At 39.2% G+C, this 25,309-nt stretch overlaps 2 protein-coding genes across 5 annotated transcripts in view; one reads left to right on the plus strand and one right to left on the minus strand.

Moving 5' to 3' along the window:
- SMC6 (structural maintenance of chromosomes 6) overlaps positions 1–15,176 on the plus strand; it is a 37,951-nt gene extending 22,775 nt beyond the window's left edge. For 3 of the 4 annotated variants that reach the window (XM_087716982.1, XM_087716986.1, XM_087716984.1), the window contains 10 exons: positions 156–230; positions 1,879–2,049; positions 2,990–3,127; positions 5,164–5,309; positions 6,040–6,165; positions 6,671–6,776; positions 7,642–7,677; positions 11,752–11,904; positions 12,326–12,423; positions 14,460–15,176. In XM_087716982.1, coding sequence (XP_087573108.1) covers positions 156–230; positions 1,879–2,049; positions 2,990–3,127; positions 5,164–5,309; positions 6,040–6,165; positions 6,671–6,776; positions 7,642–7,677; positions 11,752–11,904; positions 12,326–12,423; positions 14,460–14,574 — 1,164 coding nt within the window. In that variant the 3' untranslated portion in view covers positions 14,575–15,176. The remainder of the gene's footprint in view (positions 1–155; positions 231–1,878; positions 2,050–2,989; positions 3,128–5,163; positions 5,310–6,039; positions 6,166–6,670; positions 6,777–7,641; positions 7,678–11,751; positions 11,905–12,325; positions 12,424–14,459) is intronic. The other variant, XM_087716985.1, reaches the window with a different exon arrangement.
- An 8,449-nt stretch (positions 15,177–23,625) lies between these two features.
- The window catches only part of VSNL1 (visinin like 1), a 131,382-nt gene continuing 129,698 nt past the window's right edge, over positions 23,626–25,309 (minus strand). The window contains exon 4 of the mRNA XM_087716987.1: positions 23,626–24,673. Within this exon, the coding sequence (XP_087573113.1) occupies positions 24,476–24,673 (198 nt within the window). The 3' untranslated portion in view covers positions 23,626–24,475. The remainder of the gene's footprint in view (positions 24,674–25,309) is intronic.

The following is a 25,309-nucleotide window of genomic DNA, read 5'->3' on the forward strand; positions in this document are numbered from 1 at the left end:
TGTTTGTTGGTGTGGGCGAGGTGGGTCAGAACAGGAATCTATTATAGAAGAACGCTTTTCATATTAGTTGTAATTTGAATCTGGCACTTTTAACCACTTTTTTCATGACTTAGCTGTATCTTGATTTTTAACGTTTATTTTCATTTCCATTACAGATAACAATGAGAAAAACAAACTTAGAAATTACAGACCTTGAAAATGTAGAAGAATCAGTGGTCATCTCTACATTAGTAAGGATTGTTTGAACTCTTCCTATCTTTATATTATTTGGTACTTCGTGGTGTAACTACTGAAGACTGACAGTAATTCCCACAGTGAAGGATCTTATGAGAAATTGGTTTTATTTGCATTACCTCTTCCTCAGTTACTGGAGGAAGAAACAAGTGAAACAAGTGAAACAAGAAACAAGTCTGCAGAAATTATGAATCTTTAGAACTTGGAATACAAATATTGTGCTGTTACAGGTAGTCCTCATTTAGTTACTGCAATGGGGACCAGCAACTTGGTTGTTAAACGAAGTGGCCACTAAGTGGAAAATCATGTGACTGCCACTGTGCTTATGAAATTACAGAGTACAGTATGTGTTAATTGATTGTAATGGTGAACACATGATTGCGAGAGAAATTCTATAAAAGGCATAAATGTGGCCATTGGTTGAAAAGGTTGCATTTTCAACAGCTTTGCAACTACAAATACAGATAATCCTCGACTTATAACAGTTCATTTAGTGACTGTTTGAAGTTACAATGGCACTGTAAAAAGTGATTTATAACCTTTTTCTGCACTTAGGAACTGTTGCAGCATCCCTTCAGTCACATGATTAAAGTTCAGATGCTTCGCTATCAAGACATATTTATGACAGTTGCAGTGTCCCCAGGGTCATGTGATCACCTTTTTACGAGCCTCTGACAGGCAAACTGATTAGAGAAGCCAGATTCACTTAACGACCGTGTTACTAACTTAAGAACTACAGTGATGCCCTTCAGAAGTGTGGCAAGAAAGGTCATAAAATGGGACAAAATTCACTTAACAAATCTTTCACTTAGCAACAGAAAATTTCAGCTCAGCTGTGGTCATAGGTTGAGGACTACCTGTGGTTGCTGTCTGAGGCAGCAAGGATTGTGTTAATTAGTGCTAACAGTACTGTTAACTACTGTTAATTAGTGAATAAAATTTTATATCCATAGTGAGTAGCACCGTGTAGTATTCTACAAAGAGCATCTCTATGCATTTGATTCTGTCTTAAAAGCTACTCAGTAATAGCATGAGGCATAGTTTATAGTGCTTCACTACAAATATAGATTGGTTTGCAGATCTTTCTTCCAAAGTACTTGGGGAAATAATATTAAAATTATTAAATTAGTTGTATGTTTCCACTGCTTTGGGTAAAATAGCAGTAGACTTAGCAGTAGACTTATATACCGCTTCATAGGCCTTTCAGGCCTCTCTAAGCGGTTTACAGAGAGTCAGCATATTGCCCCCAACAATCTGGGTCCTCATTTTACCCACCTCGGAAGGATGGAAGGCTGAGTCAACCCTGAGCCGGTGAGATTTGAACCGCTGAACTGCTGATCTAGCAGTAGCCTGCAGTGCTGCATTTAACCACTGCGCCACCTTGGCTCTTGAAATAATTATTACTACCACATTCTTTTGTGGAAATAACAAATCTGAAGTGTAATGGAGACTAGATCTTGATAGACAAGGATTAAATTGATAGCAATTATGTCTAACACATTGGGATAAACTTGATTTTTGCCTCATCATACTTCAGGGAAACTGACCTATGATTTAGTCTGTAGTGTCCTTGCTATCTTTGGTTCTCAGTCTGAAACTTAATATTACGACTAGTAATTCAAATGGGCTTTTTGTTTACATCAGGAAGAAGAAATTCATGATAATCAACAGAAGATAGAAACGGTTAAGGAACGAATACATAAGCAGAAGAGGGAACTAGAGGAACTGAAATGCCGTTTGCAAGAAGAAGAACAAAAATGTGCAGCCATCAAAGAGAAAATTAATCAAGTACAAGACGAAGTAGCTACAATCAAGGTAGTATTATTACCATTCAGCATGGTGGGCAGAATGGACAAGACTATCTAAAAAGAGTGAAACAAAATGAATAGGCTGCACCTTTTAATTCCCATTTAAAAGATTTTAATTGTTACTGTGTTTGAGGCGCACCAGAAAATTCAAAAAAGTAGATACAATGTTCTACAATTTGGCCTAAATATAGAACCGAAGCTCAGCTAGTTAGCTACTTTTAGCAATACAGAAATTCCTGGGGGAAAAATATTGTGAGTCAGTAAAAACCTTGAGTGAGCAGAGTTTGGATAGGGAAATCTGTAGTTCTCCCTCAAAATGATTGTAATTTATGACCAACCATCTTACCACAAGGTAACGCTGGGTGGTTTACAATGTTAAAAAGATAAAATATTTCAAAACCTGTACACCATACGTACTAGATAATATAAAAGATAATTCAGCCCTAATTAAAAGAGAGGGAGGGAGGGAGGGAGTAGATTGAGCAGAGGAGGAGTTGGGATCTATTATTAGTCTAACAACCACCTCCAATGTGAAGCCTCCCCCACCCCAATGTGGAATCCCAACTCAACTGGCAGAGGTAGGTCTTCAAGCTCTTATGAAAGGTCAGGAGGGTAGGAGGTGACCTTATTCTGGGGGGGGGGACAAGCTGTTCCAAAGAGCAGGAGCAACAGCAGAGAAGGCTCTTCTGCATCCTGCTCACCAGAATATCTTGGTCAATTAGGTCTGCAGCATGCCGTCTCTGCTGGCACAAGTGGGATGGGCCAGTCCCATTGGGTTGGGATGGTCCTGCAAGTAGCCTGGGCCCATGCCCTGAAGGCCTTTAAAGGTGACTAAAAACACCTTGAATTGCACCTGGGAGCAAACTGGCAGCCGGTGCATTTAAATGTGATGCATATACGTTTAATACATTAATTAACCTATCTTGGTATTGATTTCCTCCTAATAGGATGGATTACATCAGGCAGAGGATGAACTGGAGAGAAGTAAAAACAATCTAAAACATTACGAAGAAAAAGAAAGGCTCCATTTGGAATCCATAAAAGCATTTAAACATAATGTAGCTACAAAAGAGGGAGAATTAGAGGTATTTACTTTCTCCAGCATGATTGCAAAATTTCTTTGCAGTACATTTGCCTACTAAATGATGGGAATGGTGGTAAGATTCTCTATTGTAATATGGTAACATAAAGGTAACATTCCTTATTGCATATTATAATCTTATGTATTTCTGTAGAGTTGATTTTAATTAACATAGCCTAACGGTCCTTGGTTTTTTTTAATACCTATATTTCTAGGATTTCCTCACCAATATTTCCAATATCAAATATGCAAGGATTTTTCTAAATCTGGGCATAAAGATGGCTATTAACTATGGTGGCAGTGTGAGTAGTGGTCTTCCTTATGTAGTGGCTTGGCCCCTAGTGGGCCACAGTAAGAACAAGCTGCTGAACTAGATAGGCCAAGGATCCAATCCAGCTGGACACTGCTGGTGCTGTGTCCTTAAGAGCATTTTCAGTGCTTTGCCTATTTTGAATTGGAGTATTTATTTCTTTATAGATATGCTTTCACACCCCCACAAAATTGCTTGTTAAAGAGTAAAGGACTGGTCTAACTAGTTATTTTTCATCAGAGTTTTGAAGCCAATCTCTTGGAACAATTTTATAGTTTTTCTCTACAGCAGTTCCAGGAGCTTTCTAACATTTGATAAGTTGTTGGTTGCCCAATCTGGCATATCTTTTCCCCTCTTCGACAGAATTGCTATTTCACAGGCACTTCTGGTGGGATAACTAAAGAGGAACAATTTTAATTAAGTATAAATTGCATTGAAAAATAATTTTTCATGAACAATAAAACACCATTGCTAATACCAATTACTAATTTAGTTTTTCGGGCCCATGGGGAAATCAGAGTAATTATTTCTCTAGTTATTAGGTGCAGAAATAAACAGCTAGAAACTCAGTATTCAAAGGCAATTAAATATATATTACCAGACAATGGAAGCAAGCTTTTTTGGGGGGGTGTGTGCAAAATTTTCAACAACTTCTAGCTTGCATTATCCAATATTTAAATACCACTACTATATGAATGCTTAGGTTGACATAGCATACAAAGTTCTGAAATGTTTCAGAGATATCGCATTAAAGCTAAATTGTATAATTTAGGACTTGTGCTGTGCTTCAGATCTGGAAGCAAATGATGCTTTGGATTATGCAGGGGATATGAATATAGCACCTATCTGAAACTGCTTTAGTAACTTGGGATAAGTGATATGAGTATCTTTTTGCTTCAAATCCGAAGAATTGTATGCCTGTGGCTTTGTGTTTGTGTGAGTCTATATGTGAATACTTTGAATACTCTAAAGTGTTTATAAAAGTTTCAATATTTTAAGTAATACGTAAACAAGTTGCACTACATGTTAGAATAATAAACTAGCAGCAGCATAATTTAAAACTCTAGAGCTGTATAAATAGCCTGAAATAGGCTTTTTCAATTTGACATGACAAAGCATCCAGCAGTCCTGCCTTTATTAGCTAGGAAATCACAAGGAATCAGAGATGATATTCAGCCGGTTCGGACCAGTTCGCCTGAACCGGTAGCGGAAATCGCAGATGGGTTCGCCCACCTGCCTCAGCTCTATGCCGTCCTATTTAGGCACGTTTTTTAGGCCGGCGCATGCGCGGAAGGCGCACACATGAGCAAAGCGCATGAGTGGAAGCCCAGTGGTAATAAAACGTGAAACCCACTGCTGCAAGGGATGGTGAAATTTTATTTGTATTTATGAGGAGCAGGTCAATACTTTTAATAAATATTAAAATAATAAATAATCTGACCAATATTTCCGTTCCAGCTTTATGCTCTGGATTCCTTCCCATTTCTTTTTGATTTGTAGAGAGGGCTAATATGTGTTCCATCGCTGTTCAGATTTTATTGCATCCAGCTTTTGTATATTTTCTTATTTCACACCTATGCTTGCTCTTAATTTTTTAAAACCTCCTGTTCCCTTTATTTATTATACTTAAGTTTCACTTCACTTTATTATTTTTTTCTACATTACTGCATTATTTTCATCCAAAAGCGTAATGAAAATTGTCTTTTGCCATATTTTAACATATTTATTAGGAAATGATTGCAAAGGCTTCAAAGATCCATCCAGAGCGAATAGAAGTAACTAGGACTTATAAAAGTCTGGATACAGAAATGAATCGTTTGAGACAAAAAATAAATTCAGAAAGAGAACGTACTGGAGATAGAGAAGAAATAATAAGGTAAGTGTGTGTGGGGGAGGGAGGGAGAATTTTGTAGGTGAGGGTGAGTGAATATGTAGGCGACATCTGAACCCTACATCAGTGTTTTCTGGCCTATACACTATTTAGCCTACAAAAAGAGGTCAATTTTTTTAAATTAGACATTCCATTCCATAATTTTCTAACTCACCTAACTGGGAAATGCCTTAAAAATAAATGTTATTTCCAAATCAATTTATATTCTGAAATTAATTCTAGTTCACATATCTGGAAAATATTTTTGAAAATAAAATCATAATACACTGAAAGGGGTTATGGAGTTCTTTGATTCCAAGAATATCTGTACAGAAAATGCAATCACCAATTAATGAAGAAGAATTGGTTTTCTGAATCTAGAGCTATATCATCATTTTTATGTATTATCAAGTATTAAATACTGAAAATCAACAATTGGTGTTAATTTTCCAGTTCGGGCAACTTTGTGCTTCATGAAGCAATACTTTTTCATTGTTGAAAATTACTATCATTAGAGGTCCCCAAATTTTAGTTTCTGGCAATCATTTCTCTTCCTGGAATGACATTCAAAATTGTTCAGGATAGTCTTCAAGGCATCCAGAAAAACTTCCTTACAACATCTAGTAGCTAGGTGCACCAGGTTATAGACATCTTTCTATTGTAGAATTTCCCTACTTTACTTTGATACTGGTTTGAAACTAATGTTTGTTTTTCTTATTTCTTTTTAAATATGCAGACAACTTCAGGAAGCAAAAGAAAAATACCAGAGTTCAGAAAGCAAAACCAAAAATTTGAAGAAATTCATTAAACTATTGGATGAGATGATGGTTCAGAGACATAAAACATATCTGCATTTTAGAAGGTAAGGTATTATGTGTGTTTTTGCTATTTTTAAAAATATTCAGTAACTTAAGCAAGGATTTAATAAGAGACAACGGCATTTTTGCATAATGGAACCACTGCATAAATCTTTAAAAAAATTGAAGTCAGTAGGCAAAAGGGATTCTTGCGAGTACATTTATCTTCAAAAATAGACTTCTATTACTGAATCATTATTTCTCGGTGCCACAGAAGTTTATAAAACTTCAAATTTTGTTTAAAATTCTAACTTTTTTAGTAATTATAATCATATGCAAGAGGCTGAACAGCAGGTGTTCTTTAACTGATTCAGCCTGGTTTATGAGAACAGATTATTTAATTGTCTCTAGGAGGCAATGCACTAAGATGGATAAAGGAGCAGCATTGGAGCGGACACGTATAAACAGACCCCAAGTTGTGTGCTGGTGTCATTTCATATATTTATATGTTTAATACATTTTCCCCCAAAAAATTATATCTTCATTTTTTTTAACATTTTCATTTTGAAGGTTTCTTACTATGCGATGCAAAATTTACTTCGATTCTTTGTTAAATCAACGGTCGTATTCTGGAAAAATAGACTTTGACCACAAGAATGAAAGACTTTCAATTACTGTAAGTCTGGTTTTTTGGTTTACTTTTGCTTTTGTTGTTATTTTATTTTCTGCCTTGTTTAGAATGAGTTGATCGCTGAATAAAGTGTGCCCCCCCCCTTCCCCACTCTATGCCAGTTCAGCTTTATACATTTAACAAAGATTAGCCTTAAAGTGAAATGGAATATAATGGTTTCACTCCTCCACATAACCTGCATGCGAATGAGCTTCCATGCGAGCGCTCTGTTGTTCCTTGCAGGAAATAGAAAACAGTATTTTTTTTTAATACCTCGGAGCAAACAGAAAATGATAAGCGCTTTTTCCAAAGGCACAAATGCTCCCTAGGTCATTGCCTCAATTTAATAGTACTTTATTATCCAAAAAGCTAGCAGGGAAGGCAAAAACAAGCCACTTCTGTACTTGTTGCCATGAAAACTGTCACTAGGAGTCAAGCTTGACTTGTGGAAACCTTTTTTTTCCCCCCACAAAAGAGCTGGCTCAATAATTCATGAAACGAATATATCTCATTTTTGTGTCTTAAATGTATGAAAATGTTAGAGATAGATTGGGTTATGTCTCCAGATCGGGGATTCATGTTTTTAATTTAGGTCTTGTGAACAATATCCAGTCGTCAGAAATGATTAAGCAACTTCTCATAACAAATCTGAATTTTCTCCCCTATTCCCATTTTAATACAGATTAATTATTCTCTGCCCTATTATTCTTGTCTTCTGCTTCCCAATTAATCCATAACAGCTTTATTTTGGAAAGAAAACTAGATTGCAATAATGAAATGCATTAGGGTATTTGTAAGTGCATTTTTATACCTGACAAATTGCCTTTCAGGGTGTGTAATTCTTTCTACATTAAAGTCTTGCTTTGTACAGGTAGTTCTCAACGAACAACCACAGTTGAGCCCAAAAGTGAGTTTTTCCCCCTTTTTACGAACTTTCTTGCCACGGTTGATAAATTAGTAACCCAGTTGTTAAAATTAATCTGGCTTCTCCATTGACTTTGCCTTGTGAGAAGGTCACAAAAGGTGATCACATGACCTTGGGACACAGCAACAATCAGTGAACCAGTTGCCAAGTACCTGAATTTTGATGACATGATCATGAGGATGCTGCAAGGGTCATTACTCTGAAAAACGATCATGTGACTTCTTTCAGTGCTGTTGTAACTTTGAACAGTCACTAAATGAACTGTTGAAAGTTGAGGACTACCTGTATAGTAATATATTACATTTTGGATATTTTATGTACCATAAACATTTGTACATATTAAACTAATTCTTAAATAATTCATTCAGATTATATTATTTTTTTAATTTTAAACATTCCCCCCCCTTTTTAATGCTTTGAGGCTTTAATAGATTTAAAAAAAAACGTCATTGCCAGTTACTGCGACAGAAATTAAGATATTTTACAAATATTGCGTCAAATACAGTGCTGCCTATGTAAGGGTGATATTGTTGTTAATTATAGCTTTTCTTGAACGATATGGCACAGTAAAGACTTTATGAGGAAATTTCACTACAAGGAAGTGAGAGGGTTACATCTAATTTTGAACATGGCGGATCAGTTTGATGTTTGTTCGGTTGATTTTTTTTAATTGTCAAATTTTATGTTTAGGCCACATATATAGATAGATAGAGAGAGAGAGAGACAGAGACAGAGAGAGAGACAGAGAGACAGTTTATTGATAGTTATTGGCAATCAGGAATTCCCCATTAATGAATACATGGAATTATTAATTAGAATAATTAATAATTAAAAGAATAAACATGTTGGTGAAAGATGGGCATAATGCTTAGCTTCTATTTCACCATTTCTATTGGCTTTCATAAAAATGATGGAATTAATGGACTTGGCCCTCTCTGGCCAATTTCCAAGTTGAACAAGGGGGGTGGGGGGAGAAGGAGGTAACTGCTCTGTCCCACATTTATGAGAATAATACAATACTCTAGCCTGAAAAATGTTTTAGCAGTAATTCTATGAGGGGAAAAAACTGGAATTCAACTTTTTATAGTCCTGCAATTTTTGAAAACTTAATAGTCAATTTTATGTAATCATAGAAATCATCACTTAGCTGAACATTCTTGACATTGCTCATGATTTTTTAAATACATAAATCAAAATTATTTTCATATTGGGGAGTTGTTATGACATTTGTCACCTCAAGATGTCCTCATAATTCTAAAAGATGGACTGCACGGAATATTTTGCAGAAAAACAATGTCTTCTGGCCACTTTTTCTTAGCATGTTATTTTATTGCTATTTAAGTTTAATTGTAAATATAGGGTGGTATAATTGCCTGTGTTTATAGTATTAGATGCTTTGGATGCAATTCGTGAAGCATCGTGATGATGAATATTTCATTCATTTCAATGGCCTGGAAGCAGTGGAATGATTTATTTTGTATATATTGTTTAGCAGATCTCCTTGCACATATTTCATAAGAAGATTTTTACTTTAAAATACATTGAAATAAGGGGACACGGTAGCTCAGTGGCTAAGATGCTGAGCTTGTCAGTCAGAAAGGTCAGCAGTTTGGCGGTTCAAATCTCTAGTGCCGCGTAACGAAGTGAGCTCCTGTTACTTGTTCCAGCCTCTGTCAACCTAGCAGTTTGAAAGCATGTAAAAATGCAAGTAGAAAAATAGGAACCACCTTTGGTGGGAAGATAACAGCGTTCCGTGCACCTTCGGCATTTATTCATGCGGCCACATGACCACGGAGGTGTCTTTGGACAGCGCTGGCTCTTCGGCTTTGAAACGGAGATGAGTCAGGAACGACTAGCACATAGGTGCGAGCGGAACCTTTACCGTTACATTGAAATAATGTGTTGGACACCTTATTGAATATAAATGTAATTTTCAATTTTAAAGCATGTGAATGAGCTGTATCAAAACAATGCATTATTATGGTTGTTCTTAGTTATTTACAAGGTTCTAATGATTAGGGATAGGGTCAGTTGAACCTTTTTGAGCTGGATTTCCATCTATTTATTAATTCCTTTTTATCCTGGGAATAGATGTTCGCTTTCCTCTACTTAAACTGTCTGAAAAGATAAACTTAATAGTGTTGCACTTTTACTTGGAGAAGTTTTTCTATTTGCGTGGTTCCGGTGATTGGCATAGGGTGAAATTTCCAAGCTGGATTTCTATCCACTGTATTCTTTAATTCCTTTTTGTCCTGGGAGTAGATGTTCACTTTTCTTTTTGTGTTCTATTTATACTGACTGAAAATATAAACTTGTAGCTCTACACTTTTCCTTAGAAGTTCTTTTGTGTTTTTCTCTTTAACATCTTAGTTGTATTAAAAGTAGACTTCAGGAAAGACAGTTATTAGAAAACAAATAACTGAAAAGGAAGTTTAAGTTAGTGCAAAGAAAGTCAGTAATCTGGCTATTTATCTGCATCTTTCTATTTTGGTTCAGGTTTTTGAACAACAATCCTACACATTCTCAAACAAATTACTGTTCTTACAAACAAGATTGATCAACTCCTTTTCTTTGGTATAAATTTGCCTATCAGCAGCTGTCCATCCCAAACTTAAGACTTGGCATTCATCCAGCAGTGGAAAGGCAGCATCATATGATCATTCATTGAAGAGTTCTTTTTTGGACTTTCTTTCACCAGAAAGAAGACAAATCTCATTTTTGTCTCTTGATTAAGAAGAGAGAGAGAATTACCCATTGTACTGAATTATACAGAGTACATTAGACAGAATACTGGATGTTCAAATTGTGTATTCGAACACATATCAAGACTGAAAAGTTAACACTCAAAATGTTTTGCACAAGTCTACCCTCTAAAGTTTTTCCTTTCAAATCTAGAAGAAATGAATACTTTTCCACATGATTAACAGGGTTCCAGCAATTCTTGAAATGCATTTTCTACACAAAGAAACCACAGTTACCCTACAGTCCCTCAATTAAGGCATTTGGAGCAATCTATAGCGAAGAAAATTCGGCCCAAAGAAAGCAGCAATGTGTTTGCTTAGGCTAGTGAGGAAAACACGAGTCTTGCCCAGTCAGAGCATGTGAGCTTTTGCAAATCAGGAATTACAGTTCATTATTTTTTTTTAAAGACGGCATTGTACCATTTACAGTATCTTATAGCGGAATACTTGAGGATGTAAAAGAATATATAAATGACTGCAAAATAGGTTAGGTTGTATACGGTTTTCCATTAAGATTATTACCAGATGGACTAGTCAGGAGATGAAGCTTCCAAATGAATCATTCAGAGGTTGATGTTCAACCGTGATCCTTACTTTCTTGAAGAATTTAAAATCAGCCAGCAACAAAGAAAACAAATGTTTTCTGCTCCCAAACATGATTATCAATACATCATGTTGGCAATGTATAACTGGTTGATAAATGATTTTAATGATTCAAAATGATTCAAAATGATTCAAAATCACAACTGACTTTCCCAGACCTACTCATGACCTGTTTTTGGAATTACAATTGCAACACACTCCTATCATATAATTGCATTTTGGGCACTTGGCAACCAGCTCACCTTTACAGATGCTTGCAGCGTCCCATGGTTATGGGGTCACCCATCTTGGTTATACATGGACTTCTCAGTAAATTTTGAAATGTCATTCTGAACTGCTTAAATAGTTAATTATTGGCAATACTGTAGTGTGTTAATAGTGCCTTCTCTGTCATTGCTCATTTGGTTGCCTTGCACAGCAGTAGTGGTGCTGGTGCTGGGGTTGAAATAGATTCTTGGGACTTCCTGTTGTCTCATCCAGCCACTATCCCCCCCCCTCCCCCCAGCATTGCCAGTGCTGCCACCACCACCGAGGAGCGCTCTCTCAAACCAGGTGCTGTGGCCAGCTGCCACACTGCAAAGTCCAGTGCCCCGCCTTCCTGTGCAATTATATGCTGAATTTTTAATATTGCTTTGTTTCACCTGGAAATATTTTTTTCCCTTTATCTTATAATTTCAGTTGTGTATTTTTTTTTCTTTTTATATAATCGAAGGTGCAACCTGGAAATGGAAACAAGGCTGCTCTTGATGATATGAAATCACTCTCTGGAGGCGAACGTTCCTTCTCCACCTGTTGCTTCATCCTCTCCTTGTGGTCCATTGCTGAATCTCCTTTCAGATGCTTGGATGAATTTGATGTATTTATGGTATGGTTGGCTGAATTTTGATGTATTGTAAAGCATTAGGTTATGGATGGGCTAATTTGGTGGGTAGCTTGGATTTTTTTTTTTCTTTGTTTATTTGTTATGTATTTTTGTGGATGTTTTTATTGTTTTAATGTTTTTTTAATTGTTTTATAATTTTAGAATTGTAAGCTTTCCGAGACTGTAGAAATTGAATGAATGAATGAATAAACTTACACTACTTTTGTGCCATAAGTTTTTATCAGTCGTGCTCAGAGGAATCAGATTACGTAACTCTGAATTAAACAAAGTTGATGGGAAATAACTTATAAAAGAAAAAAAGTGGCATTGGTATTGGTCTTTTAAGACAATAATATACATTGAATTGTTTCGGAAATTTAAACGTTTTTTTAATAACATTTGGCACAACTTTAATATCTTTTAGGACATGGTTAACAGGAGAATTGCAATGGACATGATGCTAAAGATGGCAGACTCCCAACGTTATCGGCAGTTTATTTTGCTCACTCCTCAGAACATGAGGTATCTATTATACATTTCCTGGTCTCTATCCTTAAAGGCATTTTAATATTTTTTAAAAAATACTTCATATCATTTATCTATACTCTCAAATATACATACTTTTATGGTTAATTTACATTGGGAGTTCTAGAAGTATCCCAGATGTGATATCAGCAATGAATGCTACATTTTGAAATCAAATATACTAAATTGAGGCTTTAGAAATATCTAAGATTTAACTAGGTTAAATCAATGCAAAAATCCCTTGCATGAAAGTTTATCAAAGAGCCGAGGTGGCACAGTGGTTAAATGCAGCACTGCAGGCTACTTCAGCTGACTGCAGTTCTGCAGTTCGGCTGTTCAAATCTCACCGGCTCAGGGTTGACTCAGCCTTCCATCCTTCCGAGGTGGGTAAAATGAGGACCCGGATTGTTTTTGGGGGCAATATGCTGACTCTGTAAACTGCTTAGAGAGGGCTGAAAGCCCTATGAAGCGGTATATAAGTCTAACTGCTATTGCTATTGCTATTACTAATATTTCTATACACTCTGAGGACCCGTATGACCACAGGATTGGACCCTAACTTCAGTAGCCATTGTTTCAGGAGACAATAACTTCCTATTGCTTTTTTAAACAGAATACTTCTTTTGTTGTTATTTAAGTAATTTATAATAAATTACACATTTGTGAATTATTGATTTTTAAATGATGTTACTTTTTTCTTCCCTGTGGGCTTATATCCTTTTTGACAAGATTTTTCAATCCTGCTATACAGATTCAAATGTATTCATTGGGCTGACAATAAGTAAGGGGAGGGGGATTGAGCAGTTGACTCTAGGTTCAGTTCCAACATGGCATTTAGCATTTAGCAAAGTGCTGTTGCCATTGTTAAACCTGTGGGTAAAATATTTAGTCAAAAGCTATAACTGTCGGATTTGTGACTAGTTTATAAAGTAAAAAAAATAAAAATGAGCAATGGGAATATGAATATCCTAGCATTCAGAGTAGCTTTGTGAGTAGCTTTGCGATATTGAATCCCGTGGATTTTAACGTATAAAGAAAGATCTTGCAGATTACCTTCTTGCTCAGAGCCTGCAAGATTTACAAATGCAACTACAGCAACCTTGACAGATACCATTTAATTAGTTCTTTAGTTCAGTTTTGCCGTAAAGAAGAGCTTGTCTATTCTGGAGGCAAATAGAGAACAGTTAACCCTCTTAACGGCCAGGTGACAGCTGCTCCATTGCAATTTCCACCTATTCATTCTAGTCCTTTCTTCTGGAGTCTCTGAGAACAAGGCTCTCACCTCTCAGCTTCCATCTGATGGCCTTTCAGGTAGTTGAAGGCACCTAATGTATCGGTTCCACCACAAAACCGCGGAGGACAAAAGCGCGCGCGACGAAAGCGCGCATTTGACGTCATAACAGCGCGACGAAAACATCGCGCTGTGATCGAAAAATGTAAAAATAAAGTGAAAACCTTACCCTAACCCCCCCCAAACCTAACCCTAAACCTAACCCTTAACCTAACCCTAAATCTAACCCTAAACGTAACCCTTAACCTAACGCTAAACCTAACGCTAACCCTTAACCTAACACTAAACGTAACCCTAACGCTCTAAACCTAACCCTAACCCTTAACCTAAACCTAACCCTTACCTTTATGTGAATCGGCTTGCTTTAATTTTAATTTTATTTCAATTTTTAATTTTTTTCGTCGCGCTGTGATGACGTCAAATGCGCGCTTTCGTCGAGCGTGATTTTGTCCTCCGCGGTTTTGACGGGTCACGAATGTATCACCCTTTAACCCAAGGACAGATAAAATTTTGGCAGCTTTAGAGTTTTGCTTATGATTGTGAAATTAAATGAATTAGCCTAAAGATAGTTCCAGTGTTTCTGCGAACAGTATTTAAAATGCTTAAATATTTTTGATACAGTAGATCATATTTACATAGGTTAAAGATGAGTTGCTGTTAACTAGGTGGGGGGGTCCAAGTATGAAAGCATTGCATGAAAGAATCATTATTATTAATGGTTTTTTTTGCCTTTTGCCTCTAGTTCTTTGCCTACAAGTAGTCTTATCCGAATCCTTCGAATGCAAGACCCTGAGAGGGGACAAAAGACCCTGAATTTCAGTCGTACAGATGAAGAAGATGAAGAAGATGGAGAATGAGAATATGTCATCTGTTGTTACTAACTTGTTTTGTAGTATTCAAGACACAAAATTTGTACACTAGTAAAATTGGTGTAAGAGATCCTTTTACATTTTTTAAGTTTACTTGTGGCCTTTTTTCTCTTTATAGCAGGCCTTTAATGGTACCTAACACATTTCAATTTTATGCTGAGATTTTGTAAACCTTTTTGTGCTAGAATTATAGCAGTCAACGTGTTCTTTCTTCTACTCTGTTCCTATGAATTACATTTAACGTATATTTCTTGCCAGAGTTTGCTATTAATAATATATTTGCTGAATGTGGGAAATGTTTCTTATTTTTTATTGTTCCCAAAAGAGAGGTAAATATAAATGACAGAAGATGAATACATTTTATATAGTACGCTTACCTGTTTTTACAATATTTTTGAATGTTACAATAGCAGGTTTAAAAACTAAACCCTTTATTAGAAGTCCTCGAGCAATATTTCTGCCTTAAATTTGTATTGTTTCCTTCATCCTTACAATATAGATTGTTTAACCACTTTACTGTCTTTCAAATGCTTCTGCTATCCATTTAGTTCCCGTGGCAAATAAAAGTTAAGTTGTTGGTTGGATCTGAATATTGTGCTAAATCACTGTTTTTGAACAAACTATTGGTGTATAGGGAATGCTAAGTCAGGACTAGGCCCTATGTAAGCCTACCAGCACTGATGAAGTATAAATCCCAGCATTCTTCCTCACTGGCCATGCTGATATTAGCTGTAGGCAGCTGTACTTATGTATCACCTAGAGCAGTGGTCTCCAACCTTGGCAACTTTAAGACTTGTGGACTTCAATTCCTAGAGTTCCTCAGCCAGCTTTGCTGGCTGAGGAACTCTGGGAATTGAAGTCCACAAGTCTTAAAGTTGCCAAGGTTGGAGACCACTGACCTAGAGGAACCTAAACTACCTATTCCTCCTCCAAGGGATAAACCAGTTTAAAGGCATCCTTGGTGGTGGTGGGGTATTATTTTGAAATCTTTGGGGAAAATATAAACTAACTTAAAATGTATAATTTTTCTAAGCAAAAAAAAGGAAAAAATAATAAACCATTTTCAAATCCAGCATCATATCCAGGTGATTGCATGGACATTACATTAATATGGGAACTACCTGGAATTATGAAGATGGAAGGGCTTCGGTTGTTTACAGAATATGGGTAGCCCTTGGCTTCAAAAATTCTTTTTTTTAAAAAAAGGCAACGACTGCGTTTTCCTTGAAGAACAACAAAACTTCTTGGATGAGAAGCAAAATGAAGTTGTTTGAAAGGAAGGAAACATTTTGTTCTTTCTCAAGGAAAAAAACAGTCTAGTGGCCTTTTTTTAAGAGCACATGGACTTCTATACCGCTTCATAGTGTTTTACAGCCCCCTCTAAGCAGTTTGCAGAGTCAGCAACTTGCCCCCAACAATCTGGGTCATTTCACCAACCTCAGAAGGATGGAAAGCTGAGTCAACTTGGAGCTTGTGAGGATCAAACTCCTGGGAGTGAGCAGTGTGTTTGCCTGCAATACTGCATTCTAACCACTGGGATACCAACAGCTCCTTTAAAAAGCACTTTTGAGGCAACTCTGATCTGAGATATCTGACAGAATCTCCACAGACAGCTTTTCCTTGGCTTGCATCCATTCATTCAGCAACTGTTCAAAGTTATGGTGGCACAGGGGAAAAATGGAGGGTGGAACCAGTTCTCAGCCACTGCAGTACCCCCATAGTCATGATTGCGATCTGAGTACTTGTGTGTCCCACTTGTGATTATAATGTCACAGGGAGCTGTGGTCAAGTGATTGCCATTTGTAACCTTTCCTGCTGGCTTCCCACAAGGAAACTGGGAAAGTTGGGAGGGAAGGACTGTCTAGACATTCCACCTCTTAGTCTGGGTGTGTGTGTGTGAAATTATACCCCCCCCCAGGGCCCGCAATTTGGGTGTCCTGGACCCGCAGCTGACGTTAGAACCCCATCTTTCAGCTGTGACCAGGGGGGCCTTTGCCCAGGTTTGCCTGGTGCACCAGTTGCGGCCCTATCTGGACCGGGAGGCACTTCGAATGGTCACGCCCCCGTCACCTCAAGACTGGATTACTGTAACGTGCTCTACATGGGGCTGCCCCTGAAGAGTGTTCGAAGATTGCAGTTGGTCCAGAATGCAGCCGCGCGAGCGATATTGGGGGTACCTAGATACACCCATGTTACACCCATCCTCCGTGAGTTGCACTGGCTCCCTATTGGACTCCAAACGCGCTTCAAGGTGCTAGTCGTTACTTTTAAAGCCCTACATGGTTTAGGACTTGGCTACCTGAGAGACCGCCTCCTGCCACATACCTCCCAACGACCAACCAGATCTCACAGGTTGGGCCTCCTCCGGGTGCCGTCAACCAGACAATGCCGGCTGCGACTCCCCGGGGGAGAGCCTTCTCTTTGGCTGCGCCGGCCCTGTGGAATGATCTAGCCATAGAGATCCGGACCCTTACCACTCTCCCAGCCTTCCATAAAGCTACCAAGACCTGGCTGTTCCGGCAGGCCTGGGGCTGTTGATCAATGTCCAGCCCCACCTACACTGAATGGATGATGTGCAATTTTAATAATGTACCTTTATTTTTAAATGTTTTTATCTGTCTGTAAGCCGCCCAGAGTCCCTACGGAGTGGGCGGCATACAAATTTTATTAAATTGGACATTGGAAGATCTTAAGTCATTCTAGTAAGCCCCTAAATTTATGGCGATTGACCGTGGCTTTCCCTCGTCCTCCCACAATGTCAGCTCTCCTGGCTAAACCAGGTGGGAAACATGACAAAATGAGCTAAATCTATTTGCAAGTCTAAAGGTGAAAACTCTCTGCCACCACTTTTAATCGTTCAATTGGGGCAGGCAAAGAAAGTTCCTTAAGTTTTTTTTCTGGCGGTTAAGGTACGTTAGGCTCCTCCCTCTTTTTGGATGGTTCTCTAGGCCAGTGTTTCTCAACCTTGGCAACTTGAAGATGTCTGGACTTCAACTCCCAGAATTCCCCAGCCAGCTGGCTGGGGAATTCTGGGAGTTGAAGTCCGGACATCTTCAAGTTGCCAAGGTTGAGAAACACTGCTCTAGGCAGCATCTTTCCTCATCCTCCAAAGTCATTCACAATACCATTACAATCGATCTTCACCAGCCCTCCCTCAGCCTCCCAGGACCGAGCCATGGCCTGTACTGGTCCTCCCAAGTAGTCTTCATTCTGGCTAGTGAAACTTGGAATTACAAACATTAGAAATAATGGTTTGTGACGGTTTCTGCCGGCCTCGGGAAGCGGTTAGTCGTCTTGAGAAATACAATCTTCATCGTAATCAGCAATGAGATAACATTTTTGAACAATAGGTATGATTTGATAAAGGGGAATTCTGTTCAAACCCAGATAGTCTTAAATCCAGCAATTTTAGTTTCACTCCGGTCTAAATTAAAGGGTAGTTTATAGAATGAAAAACCCTCAAACAAACGGATGTGCAAGTTTTAGTGTTTTAGCCTTGCCGTCCCCAGCCAGCAGTACCAATGTTGAGATACGGGATAGCTTGTTCAAAATTGGGATAAAAACATTGGGACACAAGGTTATCCTTAATAGATGATTCACGCTGAGAAAGGCAGCGGAAAAAACATAATCTTCTATGGTTATTGTCCTCTTGCTCCTCTAAGTGCAGGTTGTTCTTGACTTATGTCAGTAACAAAGCTTAGAATTATGGTTGTAATTGTGCTGGTCATTAAACAGATCACTATGTGACCGAGCCTGATTTTATGACCTTTTTGTGGTGGCCATAAATTGTGGTTGTGACTGGGATGGAGCAAATGACTATAAATGTGGGCCAGATGTTTCTGGGATGGAGCAAATGACTATAAATAGATGCTGCCAGATGTTTCTCTTGGATGCTAAGGACCCCAAATGCGATCACATGACATGCGGGGTAGGTCGGCTGAATCCAAGTCTTGAGTACTGTATTTTTCGGAGTATAAGATGCACCTTTTTGACCCCCCAAAAGAGGGTGAAAATCTGAGTGCGTCTTACACACTGAATACAGCATTTTTGGCCTCCTGAAACCCCGCCCCCTTTACAAAAATGAATGTGCAGAGGGTATGGGAGGCCTGTAAAGTGTTTCCTGGGGGCTGGGGAAGGCAAAAACGAGCAAAAAACGGGCTGGTTTTGGCTCATTCCCCCCCCCCCAGCCTCCAGGAGCACTCTACAAGCCTCCTAAAGGGTATGCATGCCTTTTTTGGGCAAAAAAACGGGCCCGTTTTCATGAAAAACAGGCTGTTTTTTGCTTGCTTTTCCCCCCCAGCCCCCAGGAGCACTTGGAGGCCTCTCAAATTCTGCATGCCCCATTTTTCAGCAAAAATGAGGCGTGCAGAGGATTTGGGAGGTCTGCAGAGTGCAAAACTTTTTTTTAATTTACCTCCTCAAAATTTTGGCGCGTCTTATACTCCGATACATCTTATACTCTGAAAAATGCGGTAGCTCTAGGGAAGCTCAGTGTAACTCCAAATGGATGCTAAGCAATCTGTCATAACTCGAAGACTACCAATACAACATTCTTTTGAGATGCCAAAGGTCATTCAGTTTTTTCCGTAGAGAGGCTGCAATTCACAATCGGGACTTCCTTTGACGTGAGTGGCACATGATTGGAACGCTCTTTCCCTTTCAAATATTTAATAAGTTGAGCTGCAGGGCAACTCACCATGGCCAACTTGACATGGGACAACTTGCCATAGCAGGACAATTTAACAATTCAATTCAATTATTTAAAATAAATAAAAAATATTTTAATTTTTGTCATTCTCATTTCCTTCTGTCCCTCCTTTGGCATCCTTTCTTTAATGATTCTTGCCTACCATTTCTTCGATATTAATGTAAGACTTTTCCCACAGCAAGTTGCTCCACAGCAAGTTGGCCATGGCGAATTGTCCTGTGACGATTTGGCCAGGGCAAGTTGACCCGAGTACAGGTAATCCTGGATTTACAACCACTCACTTAGCAACCATTCGAAATGATGTGTGCTGAATGAAGAGGCTTATGATTCCTGCCTGGATTTATGGTCACAAGAACGAAATTCAAGTGCTGGAGAATCCGCCTGTCCTTACGACTGACCTCAGAGACACTGTAATGACCCTGCCTCCACCTATCTTCCCCCATCCTATCCTCCGCGAGCTGCACTGGCTACCTGTCGATCTCCGGATACGCTTCAAGGTGCTACTTGTCACTCATAAAGCCCTCCATGGTAGTGGATCTGGGTACTTGAGAGACCGTCTACTGCCAATTACCTCCACACGACCCATTAGATCTCACCGATTGGGCCTCCTCCGGGTTCCATCTGCGGGTCAATGCCGACTGGCGACCACGCGGAGGAGGGCCTTCTCGGTGGCAGCTCCGACCCTATGGAACGATCTCCCCGTGGAGATTCGCACCCTCACCACTCTCCAGACCTTCCGCACAGCCATTAGAATCTGGCTATCCCGCCAGGCCTGGGGCTAAGATTGCACCCTCCCGAATGGTATGAATGTTGTGTTTTCTTTTAATTATGTGTTGTCGTATATGTAAAGTCTGTTTCCCTTTTCCCTTTCGGATGTGAGCCGCCCTGAGTCCCCCCAGGGAAAAGGGCGGCATACAAATAAACTTCTGAATCTGAATCTGAATCTGAATCCTGCTCTGTAGGTTTCTGCAGGCCTTGGGGGGATCAGGTGATTGCCATTTGCAACCTTTGTTAGGTGGCTTCCAAAAAGCAACGACAATGGGAGAAACCGGATTTTCTTAATGATGGCATGATTCACTTAGCTTAACAACCATAACAACAACAACAAAAAAAGATCTGACTCATTAGCAGTTGCTTGCTTAGCAACAGGAATGCCAATCCCAATTGTGATCGTAAATCCAGGATTACCTGTATACTGAAGGTTTTCTTAGGCACTCCTGCCTGATTCTGACTTCTGATTCTAGATTTATCCCCACTGCGTTTTAAATATTTCTGTAATATTTAAAGCCATATTATTATTATTTTTACCTTTAGTGAGCTCTCTTCGGTGCTCTGGATTTGCATAGATAATCTTGAGATAAAGCAGCCAAATTTGTCTCCTCTTCTGTTGCATGCTCTGAATACATTGCAAAAGTGGAAAGTGATAATTCTATGAAGTCAGCAATACGTTGAAAATCAAATAATCTCTGTTCTTTCTGATGATAGCTCTGAATAGCTTCCTCTGCTCATTGGGAAGGGTGGGAAGTTAAATAGTGTCCCTTGGCTCCTCCGATAAATTAACCTGAAGCCACGTATTATTTGTAGATTTTTTTTTTTTCTCCAGGGGCGGAGAGGGAATGGGGAGGTTCATCAGTGGACCATTAAGTTCAATTTTATAAATTATCATGCAATGTTTTTATAACGAGAGTGTGTAGAATTTCAATGGTCATATTTTATTTACCAATTTTGGAATATAGCGGAAGTGCTGAATTTTGTCCAGTAGTTTTAGTCTGGATAAGAATCCATATTCTAAAAATGAATCCAGACAAGAGAGAAATACAGTTAAGAAATCTAATAATACTGGATTAGATTTCTGCCTGTTCTGTAGGGAGGGGACAAGTTTCAATCCAGATTTGTGGTTTCACAAGAGTGGTTTAAACTGCTTCTGAAGGATTCCATCTGACCTAAACTTCACCCTTTCCTAGAGAATCGAGACTTTGTTTACCACCTCCACATTATATTATCACCACATAGACCAGAGGTCTTCAAACTTGGCAACTTTAAGACTTGTAGTCTTCAATTCCCAGAATTCTCCAGCCAGCAGAACTTCTAGGAGTTGAAGTCTTAAAGTTCCCAAGTTTGGGGACCCCTGATATTGACTATGGGAAATATCCTTGAGATTTTCAGGTCATTTAAACTGGTCTAGCTCTTGGCTGTATGAGTTCAAATGAGAGCTATCTAATCAAGGTCTATCCTTCATCATAGGTTGATAGGCCTTCCAATATCACCTGGAGGGGTCGGGACTTGAACCCGCCAGGGTCTTTGAACTGAGTGCTTTGGACTTCATAGGAAGCCACTGAACCACTTTAATATTTCTCTCCCCACTTGACCTTCCTGTTCTGACTGAGCATGAAGCAAACTCCTGGTCCTGACAAAAAACCCCTTTATTAGTTTACTGTGAATTCTGCTCATTCACCTTCAGCAAAATCTTTCAAGGGAGGATTTATAGTCACAGACCTTATCTGGCTTGGAGAGGTGACAGGCCAGTATCTGCAAAACTTGGCAAGAAGTCTCAAGAGAGTCACGAACCAATTAAGCGAACCAATTGTCTCCTGCAAACCCCACTCCCCTTTTGCTCCTCTTTTATTTATAGCAATAGCAGTAGACTTATATACCGCTTCATAGGGCTTTCAGCCCTCTCTAAGCGGTTTACAGAGAGTCAGCATATTGCCCCCAACAATCTGGGTCCTCATTTTACCCACCTCGGAAGGATGGAAGGCTGAGTCAACCCTGAGCCAGTGAGATTAGAACCGCTGAACTGCTGATCTAGCAGTAGCCTGCAGTGCTGCATTTAACCACTGCACCACCTTGGCTCTTATTTCCTCTGGGAGGGGCCATTCATCGTCCACCTGTGGTTTTACTCCCAAGTTGACCCCTATTCTTTAGCGGTTCCCTTCATCTGGCAACTCTGCACACGCGCACACTGGGAACAGGCTCCAGCTGTTCGTCTGCCTCACTGATGTCTGACTCTGAAGGCAGCTGATAACAGGCATACGCTCTGGTCCCCTCTCTGCCTCTGATACAGAGCCCTCTTCAGAGCCTTCCCCAGACTCCAGGACTGGCCCATGTTCCTCCCCAACCTCCTCACTGTCCAAATCTGCTGCCAACTCCACTGGCCGCTGTTAGGCCATAACACTCCCTTCCTTTGGCCTGATATTTAAGATAATCAATTAATCTGCATTGTAACATGAGAGGAGTTTTCCAGGACATGCTTTTCAACTAGATGGTCTTAGCCTATACTCTCATACTTTTATGGAAACAACTCATACTTTAAGAGACAAAGCTAAGTGGATACTAAAACTCCAGCTTTTCTACTCAGCTTTTCTTATTAAGACAACGGTGACCACAGAAAATCCATTAGGAGCCATATTAAGGAATCTAGGTTTGCATTCTTTGCCAACATTTTCCTTGCTCTGTTTCCAAGATTTTGCTAAGGCATATCTTGGAAAAACAACCTGGGAACTCTTACAATATATTTTTTATCAGAAAAGAACACCGTTCGAACAATAGTAATTACAGGATCAGTTGAACTGGTGTGTTTTGGTTTTTGGGGAGGTTTAATGTTTTTTTATACTCCCTATGGCTTTGGAAATACGACTCCTCTGATTTTATGAGGGATGTAAAAAAATAAAAAAATAATCTTGTTGCCATAGTCCTCCTTCTGGGATCAAATACCTTTCAACCCATGGTTTCAAATGCCTTCTTTAGAAGCGATTCTAGAAATTAAAATCGGAACTGTATAACCTTTTGCTGGAGCTCAAATGTTTTGATGTTCCTGGAATGTGTGATACAAGAACGAGAGCCGGAGAATCGCCTAACTTTCATAGTAGTTTCTAGGAATTATGAAAGGCTGACGTTAGCCCTTTGCAGTAGACCAGACTAGAAAACCAAAGTTATGAATGCTAAAACTACTTTTATTATACGGTTACAGTAACAGAATCTTGTATGTCCAAATGCGCTTCGCCATCTCCCTCTCTTTTTCTTGGTGATAACTAGGGAGAGTCAAGCCTGAGACATTTTCTCAAATTACATTTCTGTTTTGGATGCAGATTTCTATTATCTACTATTGCCTTGGTTGCAGCTCTTCCTTCTGTTGCTCAGGGTTATTCCTCCTGTCCATCACACCTGCAGTGGCAAATGTTTGGCGCGGAGTTCTGTAAACATCTGGGTGAAGTCCCCATACATACATTGAAGCTCCACGGAGAAATATTTGGCTATCAAATAACATTCATCCCCTATTTAATTCCAGCACTAGCAGCGAAGTACCTGTGTAAAAGGAAACACATGAGCAGTCAAATGTTATAAATTTATTTGGGGACCTTGATCTCAAGCTTTTTGGAAGCTTATGAAGATTTCAAGCAGAAATTAATACACTCCTAACAAAACAGTTCAAACTTCCAATAAAACAACATTGAAAAATATGTTTGTTCTCTATTTCTCGGTTTGTTTGTTCGTTTTAGCTTTCAGCTGTGGGAACACCTTAGTGGGGTTAGCTTTTTAAAAGTTTCATCTTCCGCTTCATTCCTCTGACATGGGCCTTTTTCTTTTTCCAAATGAAGGATGCAAATGAGGTAAGAATTAAGGCGAACCTAAGAAGTCATGCAAATGAAATACATTTATCTCCACTGACAATACAAGCACATGGGCTGGATCAGACTCCTAAAGCTGCCCCTCAAGTCTGTCCACTACGACTATATAGCAGAATGGTGACATACTTGCTAATGAAGAGTTACGCTACCATGGGGAGTTCAGTGTCACTAACATTATCCAGTTTAAGAAGACATAACAGCTAGCATCAGTAAAACTTGAACAATAAATAGTATAATTCACTGCAGCATGGTGTCGCTGCATAGGCATCAGAGGAAAAAGGACTTATGAAATGACATTGCGCACATCACAATGTGGCATAATTTTTGTTTTATAATAGATTATTTTTTTTAAAATTCTTTAGCAATTGACATTCTCATGCACACAAGTGTTTCAATCACAAGAAGCAAGTCCATTGATAGATAGTCCAAGCAATTTTTGTTTGTTTGGTGTGTGTGTGTGTGTGTCTGTGTGTGTGTGTGTTGTATAGATAGCTGCAAACTGAATGGAACATTTAAACTTCTGTGCAGTCCATGAAAAGCATTTTATACAAGCTCATTTCTGAATGTCACATTGCAGGAGTAATACGATGGAAGGGTCGCTCTTGGCGGCTTCTTTGAATTCATCCAACGTGATCTGGTCATCGTTGTTCTTATCCATTTTGCTGAAGATCTTGTCTACTCGTTGCTCTGGTGTCAGACCATCTTCATTCATTTTCATCATTATTACAGTGCCCACCATTTTATAAATGGCCTTGAAAGAGAGAGAGAGAGAGAGAAAGAAAAGATGAATTTCCGGAGATCTGACAAAATGACTTGCTCCATTGAAACAACTAAAGCAGGGGTGGGTTTCTCGCCCCGTTCCAACCGATTCAGTTGGAACGGGGCCGGCGGTGTCCTTGTGCACGCGCGCAGTGCACGCATGCATACTAGCGTCTGTGCGATGCTCCAGCTGCTCCTGGAGGATCGCGCAGGCACTGTATGCGTCCTGCGCATGCGTGAAACCGCAGAACTCGTCAAAACTGGGTAAGAAACGCGGGCGGGCGGGTGGACCCTTCGGCGTTCCCGGAAGTTACTTACTTCCGGGTTCGCCGACCAACCGGTTCGCGGGGACCGCCGCGAACCGCCTGAAACCCACCCCTGAACTAAAGAGCGTTACTGTAGTTCTGTACTAGGAGATAGAGTCAACTAAATTCAGTAGGGCTTATTCCCTGGGTAGCGAATATTGGATTGCACTTTAAGCATCAACTCTTGTCGTCTGGCCTGATTTAAGCATGACAGTTAAATGCAGTTCAAACAGAATGTTGAACATATGCTATCAGTGACAGTACAATACACCGCGAAAGTCGAAGTTACACCAAGAGGTTATACTTTCTGAATTTTTTTATTT

The sequence above is a fragment of the Thamnophis sirtalis genome, unplaced genomic scaffold (genome assembly GCF_051295495.1).
Source record: "Thamnophis sirtalis isolate CommonGarterSnake01/CBP01778 unplaced genomic scaffold, rThaSir2_p1.2 scaffold_5, whole genome shotgun sequence".
Taxonomy (NCBI): domain Eukaryota; kingdom Metazoa; phylum Chordata; class Lepidosauria; order Squamata; family Natricidae; genus Thamnophis; species Thamnophis sirtalis.